At 41.4% G+C, this 21,027-nt stretch overlaps 1 protein-coding gene across 2 annotated transcripts in view; it reads right to left on the reverse strand.

Annotated features, from left to right (window-relative positions):
* Nucleotides 1–3,518: 3,518 nt before the first annotated feature.
* LOC111263726 (filamin-C) overlaps nucleotides 3,519–21,027 on the reverse strand; it is a 46,736-nt gene continuing 29,227 nt past the window's right edge. For both annotated transcript variants that reach the window (XM_022839081.2, XM_022839082.2), the window contains 13 exons: nucleotides 15,853–16,078; nucleotides 15,410–15,567; nucleotides 14,589–14,999; nucleotides 14,223–14,366; nucleotides 13,811–14,040; nucleotides 13,429–13,576; nucleotides 12,875–13,116; nucleotides 12,590–12,725; nucleotides 10,777–10,863; nucleotides 10,281–10,488; nucleotides 8,974–9,179; nucleotides 4,910–5,068; nucleotides 3,519–4,686 (listed from right to left, as the gene is read on the reverse strand). In XM_022839081.2, the coding sequence (XP_022694816.1) occupies nucleotides 4,259–4,686; nucleotides 4,910–5,068; nucleotides 8,974–9,179; nucleotides 10,281–10,488; nucleotides 10,777–10,863; nucleotides 12,590–12,725; nucleotides 12,875–13,116; nucleotides 13,429–13,576; nucleotides 13,811–14,040; nucleotides 14,223–14,366; nucleotides 14,589–14,999; nucleotides 15,410–15,567; nucleotides 15,853–16,078 (2,783 nt within the window). In that variant the 3' untranslated portion in view covers nucleotides 3,519–4,258. The remainder of the gene's footprint in view (nucleotides 4,687–4,909; nucleotides 5,069–8,973; nucleotides 9,180–10,280; nucleotides 10,489–10,776; nucleotides 10,864–12,589; nucleotides 12,726–12,874; nucleotides 13,117–13,428; nucleotides 13,577–13,810; nucleotides 14,041–14,222; nucleotides 14,367–14,588; nucleotides 15,000–15,409; nucleotides 15,568–15,852; nucleotides 16,079–21,027) is intronic.

The raw sequence follows: 21,027 nt of genomic DNA on the forward strand, positions 1-21,027 counted from the left end.
TGTTGTGTATTTATTTAGAGAGATAAAGAAAATATCATAATCCAGCTTGTTGTGAGCGGTATTCCTGCTAAACTTACATTTCGCATGAAGTTAACTAAGGGCTAAATGAGAAATAAGCTAGGGTTCGGCTAGAAACGAAAAGCCGATTTTAGAGTCTCGCACTTGACAACAGTCACACACACAACACGAATCACATTTTTTTTGTGGATCAAAGCTTTTTTTTGTGTGAAGTTGATCAAAACACGCCATTGACGCGATTGGTCGAGAAGGTCGAAGAGCCTGACCCATTCACAAAAGAAGTTGGGACAGGGACGCCACAGGCGGAAACGAGCAGGTTACAACGACACTGCAAAGGTGTGTACGCCGATTTAACTATCATCTCGGCTCGATGTCGTGCTCAACAACCTGGGTCTAGCGACGAGAAGGTTGCAATTAATTTCCACCTAAATCACGACCCTGCGCAATTCATGGATAGGCTGTTTCAGGTCGCGGATTATGTTTAGCCTACGTGATCCCTGGGAAAACATTTGATTGAGACAATCTACTGTTTGTAGCTCAAACTAAGACCACTAGGCTAGGCTAACAGAACATTCCGAGTCGATACAAAGATTAGTTCTTTTCAAATAGAATAGAAATAAAATTCTGCGTTACTGTTCTAGCCTGCCGTTGGTCAACGATCAATAATAATTAATAAATAAAAAAAAAAAGGTTGTAATTATGATATGGTCTATTCCTTGCCAAGTCGCTAAGACGTTTCGAATCACGAGGTGGTTAAATTAGAAGTGAATTCTTGAAAAAGATGGCTGTTGATCCCGCGACGTATGTTTGTCCCATCTAGATATTGCTTAAGAACACAACGTTTATTTGTTATGGGTCGAAATCGGACCGATACGACGCGAATACAGTACAACGATGGCAATTACCGATTTCGCTTGGCCAGCTGGCATCTATCAGATAGCGTGTAGTGTGATAAAACAATTCACTTTGCCAATATTGTCGGAGTTGTCAAAACCTGGTTTTGGCTACGGCGGCGAAAATGTTCTAGCAATGTGATGCCTTCGAGTGCTTGGCCTTATCAGCCTAATGCTTCCCATACCTACCATGTCAGAGAGGCAGTCTATTTTCTCACTGATCCTAATTATTGTCGCTCTATTTATATCGGCATACAAGTATAGTTGGACCTAGATTCATGACCTCTCATATGTAGTGTGCTGTGTATCTAATAGAACCAAACGCCCAGACACATCATACTCGCGGTTGGGTGAGTAAAAAGCTGGCAAAAAAGGTTGAACGAGATAACAACTTACTGGGTGCTTCCTTCGCGAAACCGGTGCTATGTAACATAAAGGCTCCGAAAAAGAACGTACTCGTGCGTTCCTATTATAGATGTGCGATTTTTGCATAGGTGAACGTCATACTGTGATACGTCTTCAGCGGCTAGTAAATAGCAAATCCGTTTATATTAACTCACGTCGTCACATATGGACGAAAGACGGGACAAGTAAAATTTTTAAAAGTAGCACCCATGCTGTAGGGACGACCAGAAATGAACGCTATCCGGGAATCTAGGAGATGTCTGTACTTCTCACGTCTAGGTAATCTCTGGCGCAAACCGGTAGTGATTACCCGTTGGATGGCTGGGATCCTCTGTGCCGACGCCAGCTTCGATATAGAACGTGTTAAACTAATCAGTTATCAGGAACAAGTACAAAGATACATATAAATGCCAAAGGGTATAAGGCCTTTGATGTAGAAGAACTCAGAATTATCACTCTTCTCCCACGTATATTCTTTCTCATACATCTTCAAAACTCGTCATTTCAGCTATGTGATTTTAATTATAAGCATACGTAGCTCGACGAGATTTATTGTCGAGACAATCGGATACCTCACTACGTAGACGCGAAAATTATCTAATTTTATTACTACCAACCTAATTACTACCAACCTCAGGCTAGAGTAGCATTCGCCCCTTTTTGTGCCTTTCGAAAGCTTGAAAAATCATGTCCAGCCGTAGAATGAGAACGACTCCATATTGCTTTGAAAAGCATATACACATATGTAGATATTTACTATGGTCCTCCGGTGGTGTTCCCGTGGGGTCCCGTAAAATCCTAGCAGAGACCCATTTTCGATATAAATGACCTCCTTTATCATACCTCGCGATTTGTATCCGCGGTAATCCAATATATAGGGAGTATAATCTGAGGGTCAGCCTTAAATTAAATTAAAGCGAACGAAAACGTCTCACTGATAATGGCTATTGAGTAAGCTACAATTTGTTACTCAATAACTTTTGCCCCACTTCTTCTATTGATTCGCACTGGATTTAAAATGTAAAAGGACTAGGTTCCACCTGTATTTTACATAATGAAAGGAATCTTTAACTTTTGTTTCCAAATGTAAGTTTAATTCTTCAAGTATACTAGTAAGTTCTACCTGCACAAAACTGCCTGGTTTCGTAAACAATATTTGAAGATCTAGGACTTACAGTGGAGGTAAGCTATATATGTTAACCTTAGAACAGCTTCAAAATTTATTTCCAAGCATTGTTTGCATATTCATGCGTCAATTAAGATGTGGCACTGGCTTTGTACATCTAGGGCTGCCTGGTAAACATCTCTGATCGTCAGACCACTCTGTCTGACTGTCGTTTCTTTATAATATTATTATTATATTACCCGTGAGTAAAGTTTATGAAGCCAAATGTGTTTGGTTTCATGACGTAACATAAAAAGAGTTTTTTTTTTTTTTGGTTCTTTTAAGGCTACTCTATTACTAAAAACTTTGTTTTGATAGTTTACATTACAAATTTGAGTGTTTCAAATTATAAGCTTTTAGACGAATCAACTGATTTTGCCCCGCCGGAGTGGCCGGTCTTTCCATATCATAATCATAAAGCTTTTAATCGTAAAGCTATGGTTGTTTCGTTCTGGATAGACAAAGGTGCGGGGAAAGCAGGCTTAATGTTGAATTATGTAGTCCCTAGTGAGTGAAAACAAACAATGTTGAAACTAGGTTAACTCTCGATAGCGTAACGTGTATCAATTTGCCCCGTGTCTTCGGCTATGCTACTAATAGAAGCGCAATCGTCGGTGAGAGACTTCATTGTGAGCTGTATAACAGCTCATGAATGCTGGTAAATCATGGAATCAGCGAATGCTGGTAAGGCCAATCACGAGGCCGGTAGGAAATATCTGTGACAGATGGGGGGTTGCACGGCTTGTTTGCTACGCTACGACGGCGGTTACTACTAACACTCGGTTTTTAATCCGAAATATTCGAGGGTACTCATCATATTATCGACTATATATGGAAACAATTATACTTGCATGTATGCACTATACGTACGAGTAATTTTCATTTGCAGAGTAAAAAGTTGTCGGTCAATTTGATCATTTTTTTTTACTGCTTCATATTAGCGCTTAATTAGCAATTTTTCTACGGATACAGTAAGTGATTTAACATTGAGATGACATTTGGTCTTGGAGGTAATGTACTCGAATGAAAAGTTCAGCTTGTAAAAATGTTCATTAATGTTTATTAATGCTTTCGACCCTCGGACATGACTTTTTCCAATTTTTTTTTAATTAAAAGCCCAATTTGTTTAGTGGGCCTAACTGTGAATTAGGTTGTTGGACGAACGTTACTTATCTATACAGGAATAGATTGTACTTCGGCCTATGTTATATGTCATGTTGAAATACGCTTCGTATAGCCGTTCAGCTTTTGCATTGCAAACTAATCCACCGCGATGTGGATCTAAACATACAGTAATGATTATGATAATCAATTAACAATGAAGATAATTATTTACGTATATATGACCGAAGAAAAACGTTGTTCATTGCTCCTTATTAACTTGACTTAGTGTTGCAATAATATCTATACGGATAGCTATAGATGATATGTAACGCTCATTGTCAGCAGGACGGACACAGATTCTACATAAATATACTATAATATGTGCTATTAGTGGTAAAAATTGGCATAGTCATTCTTGCGCGATCTTCGTAGAAATGTTAGTGATAATACGTGGGTGACACATTCGGTCGCCACCTCGGGCAGGGAACTCAACAGTACCACATTGAACAGGTGATAGACAGCTGTTTTCACACGTTTCGAAGAATGCTAGTAAATTCATTAAACAGTAACTTCGTCAACATTAAACGAACATCGGCTAGAGCGGCTTGTTATGATGGGCCACTTGGCACCAATTTCACGCATTGGCGTTCCTTGAAGTAAATGCAAGAAGGCCTCAATGTCCAAGCATTGGCATCATCGGTGCCGGCGGTGGAAGGCCTTCCGGAGGCTGCGGCTGGTGAGCCTGTTGACTTTGCAAGTGTCGGATGAGCTCTTCGGCAGTGTCAAAAATGAGAACAACAAACGGACTCCCAGGCACATGTTCGCCAGACCAGCGAACCTCGATTCGATAATCACCAGGCTCGGTCGGATCGTACTTACACAGGATGGTACGATCTCGGTGACTCTCACGGGCCATTTCGACACGGAACGCGCCTTTAGGTCCTCTGATTCGAACTGTAAGCTGTCCAGCGCCAGCTCCTCGGGTATCGCAAACAAAGCGACTTTGATATCTTGCGAGCACCCCTGCTTCGATACCGGGGCCATAGACACGAACCCGTGATGCATCGGGAGCCCCACAAATTTTCATCGTGTATGGTGAGCCTAAATGAACCGAAAAATTACATCCAAACGCGCAGATGTCAATCACAGCACGAGTAGATATGTTTCCACCGTACCTGCCTCTAGCGGTATTTCGTATTGAAGGTACTTGAAACATTTCCGCTGCTTGCACCATTAACAGATACGCTATCTCTATCTAATTAATAATAATAATAATAATACTGCTCGCTGTATAGTAGAAACTGCGATCCCCGATATGTTATACCTGGTACATGGTCTCCTCCGTATTTGACATTGAGAAGATGTTTGCCGCCCTCCTGTGGCTTAACGAATAGAGTGAACGTTCCGTCTCTGTGGTCGTATAGCTCACAATGCGCCATCTTAGTGGGACCCGTGCAATGAGTTGTCAGCTCGCCCGGACCACCTGCATATAATAGGATATAGATGTCACCAGAACTGATTTTACAAATTGGGTTTGGCAGATAGAGTATTTCTTTTGTAAGGTCGAAATCTTTTGCGGCAAAAAAGCATTATTTATAAAACGGTCTGCCAAGCATTACGATGGATACAGCGAAAAGTTATATCCGTTGTTCCTAATTGTTCTCCTTTTTTTTGTTTTTTTCCAATTTATCGCAAATCTTCTATGCCGTTAAAAGTTTCTTTGCTGACCTGTGGTGTGCGGGGCAAATGAATAAGGCAAATAATAAGTTGAGCGCAAATAAACATTACTAACAAATACATACTCATTTGAAGTAATTTCATCGCTGATTTCGGGTAAGCTTTATTATACTTGAGCGAGTAATTTGCAGTAACGAAAATCTAGAATTTTAGCCAGACTATAGCAGACGGTAAACTGCACCAACTATGAATCTGCATATCATGTTTAATTGATATAAATTTTTCGTCCGGATCCTTCGTTAGTCGTACCGATTAAACACATCAGATCAAGAACGTCGATCGTTGGCGCATGGTCAAGTACCCCCAGAAAATAAATTACGCTGAATCTTAAATATCTGATCGTAATTGTTTTCGTGCGTTCCTGTTTGGCCGGCTTCAACGGGTCTCCTGACGCAGAGGGAACAGCCTTTCATGTCTGAGTAGAGGAGACTATAGCACGAATTGTATATAGTTTCTTATAAACGGCTTTCTTACAAAAGCTGAATTCACAATTTTTCAACCGTTTTAATAGCGAATTAGATAAAACTTAACAAATTGAACGGTGCATTGACATGTATGTGAACTTAAAACGTTTGGTTTGAATCAGTATCTCATTGTAACAGCTCTAATCGGTCACGGATGAACTTCTAATGCTCGTAGAACGGCCGTCACGATGAGATTAATTTGTAACTTATTACCGTTCATAAATCACTATTTGGCCAGAGTCGAAACTACGCGTCATATAATTGGATTGAAAACTGCGTAAACAAACTAGGCGCTCTAAGGAGCGACTAGAAACGATAGGTCGTACGTTTGCTAAAATTTACAAACACTTAATTCACGGCTATTCCAGGAGATCTGATACTTTTCTACTGATTGAGGAAACCTATTTACCTAGATCAAGAACTTGTCTATTCTCACTGACAAGTGGCAGTTTCGCAACGTTCCGTTGATTGAATCTACGCCAATTTCGTACATCATTTAGCGAAACTATAGCACCATGGAAATATTAAAACCCTTAGGAACGTGCCGAAGGTTGATTTAACAAAAATCGTAATAAAGTGCATCTCTCTAAAACGAAATAGCGTTTGATTTAGACAATGCTATATGCTATTTGGTAAAGAAGGATCTAAACATGTGCTAAATGACTGATGGCTCTTTCGGTGTCGTACCAGCAGTGTTCAATGCCAGACGTCCTCCGCCGATTTATTACGTATATTCTTGCTTTATCCTAACTAGACACCGCTTAACTGTCAGCGAAGAAGCGGGTCTTCCTTATTTTCTTCTGTGGGGCAGTTTGTCTGAGTCAGTGGTAGGGCTCATCGATGTGACCTATCAACCATATCTTACTATGTCTTGTAATATTTAGTTGAAATGATCGCGGATTACTTTTGCGGCAACCACTACAATAGAGAGAATTTGCATTGTACGGCCAGCCTTGACATCAAGCAAACGAATCATTATTATCTTGTTAACATTGAAAACATTAACAACAGCAACAGCAGACGACAGAAAATTGTCAAATCTAAAATGATATTAGGCAAATTCGGCCGAGTGGCCAAAGGATCCCGATGCAGGAAGCGAACGAATTCGATATAATCACACCTGCTTCCAATTCAGACCAAGTTAGTAGGACCTGCACTGGGTCATTCTATTGGTATTGGATATCATAGAAAATCAAGTCCTCTGAAGCAACCTCGTTACCATCTGCAAAAATGGCTGTGGCCAAAGTTATATGGCCTGGGCTTAAGAAAATTTTCTTTATAGGGCATACATAATGGTACTTGAAATCAAGATTACAATAACAGCAACACTGATGAATATGTGAGTGATTCTTTAATTAATAAACTAATCATTTAGTGCAATCGTAAAAATAAACGTCAGTAAACCTTATAGAGAGAGAGAGAGAGAGAGAGAAAGAGTATTGGGGCCTTTGGATGCTGTCAAAACAAGTTTTTAACCGGCATTTCGTCCAGTCTCATCGAACGCCAATGAGCAACGTAAAGTTACGCACTAGAAACCTGGTCGACAATCCCTGCATCCACCCTCATTGAGCGAAATAGTGTTTCCGGTGATCGATAGATTGCACCCTGCGGATCTATTTTCTCTTTGGATATCCGGTGTTCGTTTTCCAAACGACAATTTCAGCTTCACTTTATCAACCAACATCTTGTATCACTACGTAATAGAATACGAGCTAACAGCAGATGCATCAGAAAGATGGCCAGAGCATGCAATGATAGACAAAACCGAGAACCATAGGCAACAGTTTCTGGCTTGTTGTGCAATAACCACATTAGCTTAGGCAAGAAAGTTGACGAAGATGGCCAGACACGTTTTCTTAGCATTATGCGATATTCTTTTGATGGCAAACATACCCCGTGTCGCCGGTCTTGTTAACCTGTTGTGGCTTTGTGCAATTCAAGTTCGTGATTTTAGTATACAATTGCCTGCTATTACTAATGGAGCATCTATGAACTTCTGTATAACCTTTAACCCCCAGCGCTAGGCCATACAGCTTATAGAGAAGAAACGTTTTTCTGCTAATCGACGCGAAGACGGACGATATTCAGTAAAGCACTACGACAACATAGAAAATATTCATCTGCGTGTTCGCCGTACCTACAAAAATTGGCAGAGTCGAACGAAGCCATTATATTCAAAGGGCCATCCTTCAGTTAATATCGATCAAGCTGGAAATTCAATGGAATTGTATTTTTTTGCTGGAGTCAACACGGCTGGCTTCATCAAATCGAGCTATCCTAAAACCCAATCGGAACTTCCTTTTAACACGAAGGACACCGAAGTTACAAAAATGCTCCTGATTCAGCGGTCTATACTCATTATCCGATAAAGCCGCTTAGTTCGTTTACATAAATTAGTATGTTTCTGTCACACACATTTCAAAATTTGCGCGCCACTTGCGGTAACTATTCGTCATTCATTAGGACATCATAACATCATCTGACTTGTTCTTCTGTTAGCCGTGACCTGAAGTGAGGAATCGGGATGGACTTATTTGCTTTCAGTAGATAAGTAGGGGTTTATACGTTTCATCTGCTTAGCTAAGTACTTTATTGAATCTGTATACTACTCTATAAGCACACGGCCATGTATTAATATTCAGGAACGCTCAAACAAAACAAAGCAAAAGTATCACTTTCAGCCCACATATGTCACGATGCCGTAAGTGATTTTACTCCGTGACAGCACAAGGCTGTTATCACGCTAGCCAAATAATCCGTCTTGATTGAGCAAAAAGTCGGCCAAATCAAATCTTCGTATCTTAATTTTAGTCACAATTTTTTCACTGCCGCAGCTCTTTGATTTGAAAAGGTATTGATGACCTGTTGTCATTGGTGTTGGAAACAATTCTCCTACTTTCGTACCGTCATCAAAATGTCTAAAGTAACTTCTACTATATTTGATCAGCTCATGGAAGCTCACTCTCCGTATGTTGACTTATATGTGCGAGTGTGTTTTTGTTATGAGAGAGAAACGCTGCCATGGGCCAACAATACTAAACAAACCTACATTGAAGTTGGCCGATTGCAAAGCCAAGAGCGGATACCCCATGGCATACGTAACTGTAAAGTCCAAAAGGGTAGAGCAGGCGAAACGTCGGCCAAGGACCAAAACCCTATGTGTCGTATCGATTTTCGAGACTTTTACCTCTCCGAGTGTCGATGAATGCTCGAATTTCGGTACCGACAACTCCTCCCGCCAAGCCTTCTCCTGAGCATGTAACCTTCGAAGCATCGCTGTGCACAGTTGTCTGGGTTTCAACCTGAACACGGAAAGGACTCTCTGGTAATGCCACACCGTCCCACCAAACACTGAGCTGATGCGCACCTACATGTGTTGGGGTATAATGTGCCCTGCGAAAATAGTTAAATGAGAATCTTACTTCCCGACCATTGTTAGTATCTGAGAAATTAACCACCTACTGCTTTATAGATTACAGATCTGCTAGGATCGGGTAGCCGAGTTAGGGTAACCTATGCCTAACGTAAACAGGATAAATTGGCTCAACAATTGCCTATAATTGGAATATAGAAGGGCTCAGTGTATAAATTGATCCAAACAACGATTGCTACTACTGAAAATTTGCTTTCGCAAAAAGTACAGACCGCTACATATAAGCTTTTCTGTTTTTTCTGATCGCGACTGATGTCTTTAAGACGCCGTACGACGTTAATTAGCCGAGTGTGATTAACAAATTCACAAAGGCTGTTATTACCAAGATAGCTGATGTGTTACCGACGGCGTAGCGAAACACGAATCAATATAATAACAATGTACACTAATTTAGAAAGTTATCGTTTCATTTCAACTCATGTATGGAAAATGCGGACATACATAATATATAAAAAATACAAATACCCAAAAACTACTTTTTCTACTTTAATAACGTTTCAGTTACGCTTTAATATAGTCGAGCAAATGGCGTACATCGTTGATATCTTGCCATCCATATCAAATGGGGCGGAGGAAAATTTGCGGCCCATGGTATATTGAATCTTCACTATCAAATCAATTTTCTAATCACATAGAGCTGCCAAGATCGCTTTGATGGTGCTTATTTTAGAAGAAGAAAAAAAAAACACTTCCAGCCACACATTTGGAATACTGCGAGAAAGCGTGTAGTCGTCATGAATATATCACATGTGTACATTTGTGATAAGATAATTGTGAAGATGGCAATTTTTTATTGAGCTCAGTTTGAAACTTCTCTTAATATATTACCCCCATCAATTAGTTTAACTTGGGCCAAAAATAGAAATGTAATTACACATGTCTGAAAACATTACCGTGTAGCCGGGTTTCTTTTCTTGCTGTTCAATGTAACAAAATAAAGCACCAACATTTAAATGGAGAGTTGTTGATACGAAACAAATGCAACATAGAATGTCATTGCCTAGGTACTAGAGGTCTACGTAGGACCGTCTTTGTAGCAGGCGTGTTTGTGTATAGCATACCGGAATGTGTTATTGCTGGCCATAGGCGTCACATGAACACTAAGCTGGCCCTGCTGGCCACGAAGTTCAGCTCGTGGCGGCACTCGACTCGGTGACTGTAGAGCTGACCCATCGATAACGAACTCGGCCCTTTCTCCAACACGGGCTTGGGCCAATCCGCTACCCTTGACCAGAACTAGTGCTAGCTGTTCAGGATCTAGAACAGTTTCTGGATAGATCACACCCAAGTGGCAACTTATTGAAAGAATAGACTGCATATATATTTTTTTTTATCTTGCATTGGTACACACCTACTGATTATCGCCTACAAGCGTTGCTAAATTGCATAGGGTTTTCACAGTCGATAGGAAACGCACTCCCATGGATGTCCTTTTCCAAAGCGGATCCGACTTGTCTATCAACTTATTGTTGTTGGATGAACACTACAAAGTTCCAGCGTACCATTCAGTATAGTTTAGCGTTAGAGATATGGGCTTTGACAGAATCATTAACCCACCTGGCGAATGGGGGTCGACAGCATGCCCGTGTACGGGAGTCGGTGGAACCTGCATTCCGTCGTATACTATCAATAACACGTAATCACCTGCGCAAAAACAACATCAATTAGTTATCAAGCAATGCTTATGAAGCTATCTTCAAATCTGCTTTACTAGCTTAAGCGTACGTGTGTAGTTTTCCATTTCCCGAACGAATCTGAATTTCTCAGGCTCCATACTGTTTCAACTATGAGTCTTCTACGTGTATACGCTCTGGAATGAATAACCAGTTCTGCTAATCCTGAGCAAAAGGACAATGAAGAGGTCAGCGTCAACTCTCAGTTGCTTGCACGTGTCGCTGCTGCCATTTCGTTCATGGAAGTAGGTATCGAAGTATTACTCTTTCGGCCTCTTGCGTAAAAACGCTTTTTCGCAATACTTACGGATACCTGCTATATTGGTTTATAGCGAAAACAAGACATCACACAGCATCAAACACTAATCAAAGTTGCCGGATGGTCCGATAGTGAACCGTTATTTGCTATTCTGTTGCTCGCCGTATGTGTGCGTCCTGCCACTACCCAGGGGAGTGAGGTAACAGCGGCAAGACGCAGAAGTCGGAAAGCATTGCTTCTTCTAGGAGAGAGGCCTCCCTCCCCCTTCCCCCCTAGTCATACAACGGCAAAAAATAGAGATTCTTATCGTTGTTTGTGTCAACACGGTGAAGAATTTTAATTAAATCTTCAAACATATTTACTATTATTTTTAAATTACATTCGGAGCATTGTGAAACACATTGTGTGAATACATTTGTGATACGAGGGCATCACAAATGACATTAAACATATAATTAATTTCCCTTTGGTTGGTTCCCGCGCCAGTTAACTGAATAAAGAACACTACGTTTTGAATTGCCGATCCGCGTTGAAAGAAAAGCCACAACATCGAAGTGATTACCCAGTAAACAAGAAAAAGCCAAAACCCGTCGATGCGCGATCCGGAGAATATAGGGGCTGCAGCAAACCCTGCCATTTGAAATCCAGAAAGTAACATTGACGATATTGGCCGTGTGTGGCACTACCTATTGTCCTATCCCGTAAGGTTTTCTTTTTTGAATAGCCTATTTGACTCGATGCAGCAGAGCCAAACAAACCTGCCAATAGACAGCCTGCTTTACAAAAGGCAATTTTCAGTGATTCATACCCTTACACTATTACCGAACGCAAAACACAACCTTTTTTGGATAAGGCTGTGCATAATCTAGGTTTCAAATAGCTTTCCAAACATTGAACAGCCCTTTTTTTTTTTAAATTTTTTTTTTCTTTTGCTTTTAAACAGACTGTACAAAGAACAGATGCACCGAGCTAGTTCGGGAGTGTTCCAGCTTCGACTAGATCTATAACCTAGAAGCTACTGAGAACGCACCTTTTCCACCTGGACCATCTACTCTTGAAAAACTATTCCGAATAAGAGCTTTCTTGCCAATCCACTACAAAATCACACTACTTCTATTGAATGTTAGTTTTTGACTACATAGGTTATCCGCACATACACCGTACGATAGATTTATATTTGCAACTTCCTTATGTGTCAGAGAGCACTTAAAATAATTCATATAGAAACTGTCGAAACCGAACTTGAATCATGAAAACTAACAAAGGTATCTTTGCTCATTCGACTGCAGTTTTCTTCAATGGGCAACAAAAAAGACTTTCTCGCTTATGTCACAGTCTATCTATTGTAGGGCTAATCAAAACAAATAAGAAGCAGTTTATTTGATAACTTACTTTGAATCTATAGGTTTATCATGTACGCGTTCAAAGTGGAACTTACCGCTCTCGATTGGTGTGAAGTATACCCTGAGTCGATGAATTCCGTCTTTAGCTGGGAGCCGTTCAACATTCACCGGAATCCTCATTCCGTTCGGAGTATCCAGCTCAGCGACCATTTCACCCAAAACACTCGGGATCTTTATGGCGCAAAGAGGCAAATGTGAATACGATGAAAATAATAAACAAGAAGAAAAGAAATACAGAACAGATTCGGCTTTCGTTCAGACCTCTTCTCATTTAAACGTAAACTACTATTGGTAGCCTAAGTGAACGTCAACAGACGTACCTCAAATGTTAGGCTCGTTTCCTCTCCAACGAGAAGTTTGAGAGCGCCTGTGGTCTCATCGAGGAAGCGTTTCCAGCCGCCGATAAGAGTGGGCCTTGCCGAAGTCCCGTTAGAGGCGCTGGCCAATGAAGATGCCAAGATCTGTGCCCGGAACGGTGAGTGTGGAACATTACATCCATTCCACTGAATGTGGATATCGAAAATTCCACTTTCCAAAGGTAGATAGGATACAGCATACAGGCCTGCAATGAAATTCATACAAAACCAATTTTACAAACATTATTATCATACTTATTACAAATGAAGCACAAATCGTCCTAGAGTTGTGCCAAATCTATCAATTTCATTACATTCATTTTTCGCAATTGATGGCTTGGGGGCGCATATTTTTGTTAACGCGTTTCTAACTAAGCTTGAATGTATGTAGGTAAAGAGCACACGGGTATTTTTCAAAGGTCTTTAACAATGAGAAAAAAAGGCTTCAGTGTTTAATTTATGGACTCAGTCCACATATATTTTATTGTGTATTTAATCATACAAAACCTGTAAGTTACCTTCTTCCACCTCGTCAATCTTAAGTTTCGCTTGATCTCCGCTGGGGGTCTCTACACTAATTTCTGGCATCCCTCGGAGGCCTCTGCCATCTACTCGAAACGATGCTAATGTTCCTTCTTGTCCAGAAGTCAAGCCAGGACCAGAAACCTGCAAAAAGAAAACACGCAAGGTCGTCATTGTAAATACTTGTTTTATTGACGCATGTAGTTTTTTTCAACCGTTCACTTCAACCGTTAGCTCGTTAAATTTGGCGACCGATCTGTGTCGAGAAACTACCACCGCATAGCTATGTTATGATTAATAGAGAAGAAATATAATGAAGATATAATAATAATGGATAGATCGAGTTATGTGTGTGCACCAATTAGTTTTAGTTCTTACTTGAGGTACTCTTGGGACATTGGGTGAATCATTTGCAATAAACGTGACGGGGCTACCAGGGACAGCTTGTCCGCCATAGTTGATTGCGATGCGGTATTTGCCAGAAACCGCCGGTGTGAATTCAATGACCTCCCCATCTGGGGAACCCTTTACTTCAATCGGCAGATTTCGCCCAAGCGGCGAGGTTACCGTGACGTCCAGTTCGGCGTAGCCTGCATCACGTCTATTTACTGTTGACACGACAGCACCAAGCAAACACGTTGTTAACTCCGAAGATCTCTTACCCTGACACTTCGGCAGCATAAGTAATAAACATGAATACGATTGAGACTTTTCTGTTAAACTACGTTATCACTGATCACGTTATATCTTACAATTTTCCTGGATATTTCATAGTATGCGTTGTACGTACGGGCAATGGAGATTTTCTCATTGACGTTGAAGGTCCGCGATTTGACCTGTTCAAGGCGAACCTTAGTTGCGTCAAATACCTCAGCAGTAAACGGTGAACCATGGACATTTTTCCCTTGGAACTCTACTTTAATTATATGAGGCCCTAAAGGAAAAGGATATCAATGTCTATTAAGCAACATAATCACATAGACTTCTTGTTGAACCCGAATGTTTCCTAATATGAAGTTACATCAAATTAGGCTAGAAGTTATATCTTAATTCTGTATGTTCGATTCCCTCAATATGTTCTTAATTCGTTCGCAAGTCGCATGCTTACAATTCAGTTATGGCGCGTATTAAAGTCAGGTATTTCATAGAGACTTACCTATTTCCGTCGGTGTCCATTGAGCTAATAAATTGCTATCCACTTGAGAGAACAATTTCACTTCACAAGGCTGATTTGTAGGGGAGCTGACGACAATGTCGAAATATTCGGCACTATAACGTCCGGCAGTGTCAATATAAATTCTACTAGGGCGCCAGGCGGGAGCCGATTTAAGTGCGGTACCGTGCACGATGATGTGGCGAGCAGAATCACGTACTCCGATCACTTTCGGAAACTGTGGAGCCATGATTCCGTTAAATTTGACCTCAATAGAATGTGAATGTTCCTTGACAGGCGTGAAGGTTATACGGTGCACACCGACGGCCAGCTCTTCTGTTTGATGCTGGACCGTTTTGCCGTGAGCGGTAACGGCGACATAAAGTTGACCTTTGCCTGCTCGAGTGGTGTCCACTGTGAATAAGTAGAGTCTGTATTAGTGACACGACGCGGGAACATTGTCGTGGATTTAAAAACAAATAAGCCAATATTTAAAATTATCCTAAATTCCTTGTTATATTTGTTGGTATTAATACGCGACTGTCTCGCAACGGTGCGTCTAGTATTGCTTGAATGTAGCATTACTATCATTACATGTTTACCCGTTTGCATAGTATTTCGTAACAAATTTTCTTTCTTCCTTTCGTATCGTTCAGAATGTGTAGTGACTTCATTGCTTTTTGAAGCCGCCACAACGGATTAAGCTCTCTGCCGCCAAGCGCGAGACGCAAAACGATTTCATTGCTTTCTTTGTTTGGTAACATAAGTTCAAAGGTGAAACAGGCCATTGCTGATCGAGTACCTGTATGACTCGATGGTCTTACCTCTGAATTGTTGTCGTTTGTTGACAATGCCATCTTCTAAGTCAAACACTCGAACCTTGCTAGGGTCGAACACAGCTACGTGGAATATCTTCGTCCTCTGGTTATTATGCAAAATTTCCACGGTATGGGCACCGATTTCTTTAGGGGTATAGTCCACCCTTTTGAGCGAAAAGTTAGGCATAATATACATCGTTAGTGCATATGTAGTGGTAGCTTACTAAGTCTTGTTAAGCTTCTGCAGTTTTTAGAGATGTTTTATTTAGGCCTTAGATAGTTTTGTGCATACACGAGATACACGTCTATGCGCCAAAAAGGCTCGAAACTCTCAGACGTTTCCATTTTCTGTTTTTCACTAACAGATCATATCGTTTGATCTTTGGCCAGACACAGCCCTCTCTAGCACGTAATTTAGTTAAATCTGATGAAACATAGCGTTTACAGACCTCCAGGCGTTGCCCTTTATGTGGACTGTGCTGGTATCAAGTAGCGTTTCGCTTGGTGTGGTAATTCTTGCGTCGATCTTGTACGAAGCCTGAATGTCGAAAGTGCTAAGAACGTCCACAACGGCCGTCTTCTCGCCGCGAACCTCGAGCACCGGCGTTTTTTCCCGACGCCCATTAGCAGCAAGGGGCTGATGATTTTCTGCCACTTCGAGCCTGAACGGGTTTCCTACAAAACGACGTTTATCCAAAACCATTATTACTACATGTCGATGGTCCGCTGTGGGCATTGAGGACAAATGACTGTCATCGAATGTGGTCGGGACCGAAGTTTCGTCTACTTGTGACAACTCGAACGAGTTTTACGAACGGCTTAAATTGCAAAGCACAAGATTGAAGTGAACAAGAGAAGTTCGCGCATATGCCACACGATTGTCTTTCGGGTTGCTTGCGTGTATAGCGTCGCAGTTAACAAACATGTAGCAATGCTCTCTGTAAGCCTATGGTCAAAATAGACCTGCAGGACCAGTGTCGTTGCTACTTCGTGTCTAGCGAAAGAGGTAAAGGCATTACTCAAGATGTGCGAACGACAAAAATGACATTTTAAACGGCAGTTTCCAATCGTCAAGTTTTGACGATACACATAACAGGCAACAACTGATCATCCGATCTCAACGAAGTTAAAACAACTTCATTAAAAATCACTAACTAATGAATTACAGATAAAGATAAGTTACATACTAGCGCTAGATTCGCATAGTGTCGTTGCATAACGACCGTGCGGTAACTGTTCGGGAATCGATGACCTAGTGTGCTTGAGTGGCCACGCACGTCCGTAATGTACGGAACCTTAAAAACCCTCGGAATCAAGAACGAGAAATGGAGGCTACATAAAAGCACAGGCCATTGAAAGGGAAACCTTGAAGAAGTGGGGATAGTTAGGTTTTTTTTAAAGCCTATAGCCTATTTTTTGCCTATAGCCTCTACGATCGTCAGTGTGGTCTTCAGTGGTCGGCGTCAGATTCAAGAGTTTTCACACAAGCTAAAATTATGGTTCGCTAGTACTGCGTAAGGTTGTGCAGTGTGTTGAATGTTAAACCCAGTTAATAAAAGCCAAATGCGCCGCCAACGTCGGTTGGAAAAGAAATACTAGCTAGTAATGTAACAAGGCACGTGAAGGACAACATAGCAGTGCCCTGCTGCCTTGGACCATCCTGCCCTTGGCCATAAATCGAACGTTTAACTAAACAGAAGCTCAAATAGGTAAAAATGCAATTAGTAATAATGTGTACTTAAAAAAAAATTATCGTGACTCTTACTTCATTGCTAAGATACGATGTCGTAAGTGTGCCTAGCTGAAAGTCGTTTATGCAGTTGTCTAGGTATTACCAAAGTCATACACAATGTTCAAACGAATGAAATATTTTTTTATCGCTGCTTTGTGATTCTAATATCCCAATCTTATTTTCAGCCGTTTGGCTTGTTATTGTTGTTCTCAAATATAGCTATGTCTCTGGGCGAAAACACAGAAATAGAAGAACAGAGCAAGCATAGCACTACCATACATGATTAATTTAGACAAAAAAATTGCTAAATCGTTCACTAAGTTAAGCTTCATTGGTTACAACAATAAGCAACAAATAGAATACAACAAAGAACAAAACGGATAAATGGGTTCGGTCCGGTGTCGGGTGCTCCTAAGTAAGAACATAACAGACCCAAATATGAATGAATTCATGCTATTTTTCTCGTAACCTTAACAGTTTTTTGTTTTCTTTTCATATAAAAACGATCCGAATTTTTTCACTCGGCCTACTATTTATTCCAGCGTGAAAATAACATTTTAATAATAGCTCAAGTAAAATCTGAAAGCTATCTACGCGTACTGCAATCTAAATAAGCTTAGCGCTAGGTAGCTGATCATAAGCAGTAAATTACATATTTTTTTCCACATGAATAATTGTGATTAACTGAGTGTATGCGTATTAATTACTTTTCTACATGCAAATGTACAAAAAATTCAGGCGTATCGTTATCGTACCGTATCGCGTAGTGGGAACCACTACCCAGGTCAAGGGAAGAGCGGCTCTTTCCTTCATAGTCGTCACAATGAATCGTACACACTGAGTGATCACCTGCGAATGATTACTTCACAGTGACAATAGCCGTCTCTGCATTTCGGATGGTATAAAGTACACTGCAGACAAAGCGTTCTGTACAAAAAAAAAACCCCTGCAACCAAACGTCGGCCTAGACGAGGTGGCTTCGTCGGGGAGCTAGCCGATACCTGTCTAAACTGTCGAAGCGCCCCTGGAGTAACACCAAATCGAACTACTGATTTTAACGTAGACGTAAAAACGTGAGCAAATATTCTGCTAGTTCACTACGATTGGTTTCAATATATAAACACAGGCGATGTTTGCAGGCCGATAAGTAAGCAGTCCAATGCAGAGCTGAGATGCGCTACCAGATAGATTGACAGCACGCGCCCTGCTGCGACAGTAAACTTAAGTAGGCTGTATTTATTGATACAGTCAAGTAGGTATCGATGCCTCAGTGACGTACACGTCGAACGTGGTCCTAGAAACACATGAAGCTTCTGCCTACAATCCCCGCTTTGCGCACATAGTTCTAATGCAAACCGATTAACGTTAACACAACAAATATCCGAAGATCACTGACACAAACATTAATGAAATATTATTGACTAGCTACTCAAGGAACGGGAAGATGGACTAGAAATGTATGAGTGAAATTTTAGTGAAGTTTGTCTACGATCCTCTCCTTGGGCACTCGTTCCAGGACCGATCCATTGCGCTGAACTAGAAAGGATCTTCTATTTGATCCGACTGAACGACTGCGCAGATCTATAGAGACGCTGCTTGTTTTTCAGCAGCCCGTTTTCTTCTGTGGGCCTTTGCGTTCGCTAAAGCCAACTAGCGGCGTCCGGTGACGAGGGTCGCTCGCATTATTATTGCCGTCGGTGATAGCCACACAGTTGTAGCGCTAGTGAAAAGTCAGCGTCTGGTTACCCACTGCGGCTGATGTCGGTTCGCTTTACATAGTAAAGATGGTCCTACGTATCCCCTTCCCCGCCACCCCGATGTTCCATTCATCAACAGCTCGACTTGCTTATAGCTGTTCAAGCCGGTTCCGCCGTGGTATCCTGTGGCTTTTGGGTGAGGCGCAATGGGCCAGCTAGTGGCTGGCGTGCGTCGGTGGCTAACGCTATGGTAGCAGTGCTATTGCCGCCGCCGCCGCTGCCGCTAGCGACGGCGGTGGCCAACTAGACGAATGACGCGCGAGGGGCTGCGAAGTTGTTTGCCTAGTGCTAGCCTGATCCGGCCAATAGTTCCTTTCTACAGCACATAGACAATTGGTAACGGCAGAAGTGGTAATAGTCGTCGTCGTTGGCTTACACTCGATGATGATGCTGGCGTGTAACGGCAGCGGCAACGTTAAGGAGCTACAAGACAGCGCTTCAGTGAGCCACAAACCTGCACATCAGACACTTCGTCGAAGCCGTTACAGGCTTAGGACACAAAAGGTGTCTGCGCACCCACATGGCAAGTGAATGCAAGGCAAGCAGTGCGACAGCAAAAATACATGTGTCTAGGGCTTACCGCGTCAGCGGTTAAGCGAATCGAAGTAATTGCCAATCTACTATGCCTGCGCCTTCATAGCGCCGAGTGCCTGCTGCTGGTGGATGGCCGTTTTAGCTTCAACAGGTACCGTATTGTGTAAACTCAAATCCAGCTGGCAATGCTGAACGATAGCAGTGCCTGTCATCGCAGCGCAAGCGAAGCTGCTTTATCATAAGACTGATGAAGCGTAATCGGATAAAGATATTTATGAGGTAGTTGCGGGAGACGGGAAGACCCGTATGATCAGTAAGTTGTCATGGGTGGCTTATAGATAGAGTAAAAACGAGGATGGAAGGGAAAACTAGTTGGAGTGTCACTGTTTAAGGTGACATTTGGCCCGTTAGCAGCGGACCAATACTCGATACTAAGTGCGCACACACAATCACAATATATGAGTTTGACTGCCATTACTTATGGCTGTTAAGTGGGGTAGTGGGAACGGCGTACAAATGCCAGTCACCGAAAAGAATATCAGAAAAATGGTTAAGTATGTGATGACGTCTTATTATGGTAATTCTTGCTGATACCTATCTTCCGTAGCAGCAAAAGAGAGATGAGCCTTTCTGGCAAAAAGCCCTATGATTGCTTTTATGGATTTTAGTTTGACATATTGCCTGAGAATCCTCGTGAGAGCCGCGATATAATCTGACGAAATGTCTCGGGAAAATTTAGCACTATGGCTTATATTGCGAATATCTTCCATTAAAATTAGGTTAAAGTAAGCACAAAAAAGAACAGTACTTACCGCGAAAAAATCTAAATTGTTTGTCTCTCCATTGTGAATCGACTTCTAAGTTCTCTACGATACTATAAATATCTGCCAATATGTTTTGGAAAAGTCGTAACTTGAGCAGCAGTCCTAAAGTTAATTAAAGAAAACAGCAAATATGAGCAAACTTAGGTTTTTTTCCCACCCGAAAAAGTCGAAGCACGTTCCAGAAACTACAAGCACAAGATTTGCCAGACTTAACCTAAAAATGTAAGTCAAGCCCTCTGGTAGTTCTGGTGCAAAGAAAAAACACACATATTTTTTCATCTAAAAGGTTTCTATTATAAGGGTAACTAATTGTTTTACGTTGGTCAATAGTAAGTTGTAGCTTGAATAGAAAAGATGTTAACCAAAAGTGACGAAACAAGAGTACTGCAGTTGACAAATAGCAGTACACAATAGGATAAGGCTGAAACACAGGACCTATGTTTCCAGCCATTATAGCTACCATTCCTGAGACTGGCATAAATATATATTAATGATTTTTTTTCCAACCTCTTCTACTGGATATTAGGGTGGTTATGTAACCAATTTCTGAATAATAAACATCTCTCGAGCAATCATCACTAAATCGTGGACCAGCCATCTTAGATTTTTTAAGCTGAAGACAGTTGTCTCACTGTTTATTGACACCGTTTACACGAGCGAAGCTTGGGGCTCTGTGTGGCAGTTGTAATTGTTACGACATTGTGACTCTTTGATACTGATACGTTGCGATAATCTTGCCAAATGTTGCTTTTCGAGCCGCTCACCGACCCAGGTACA

The sequence above is a fragment of the Varroa jacobsoni genome, unplaced genomic scaffold (assembly GCF_002532875.2).
Source record: "Varroa jacobsoni isolate VJ856 unplaced genomic scaffold, vjacob_1.0 scaffold_787, whole genome shotgun sequence".
Classification (NCBI taxonomy): Eukaryota; Metazoa; Arthropoda; class Arachnida; order Mesostigmata; family Varroidae; genus Varroa; species Varroa jacobsoni.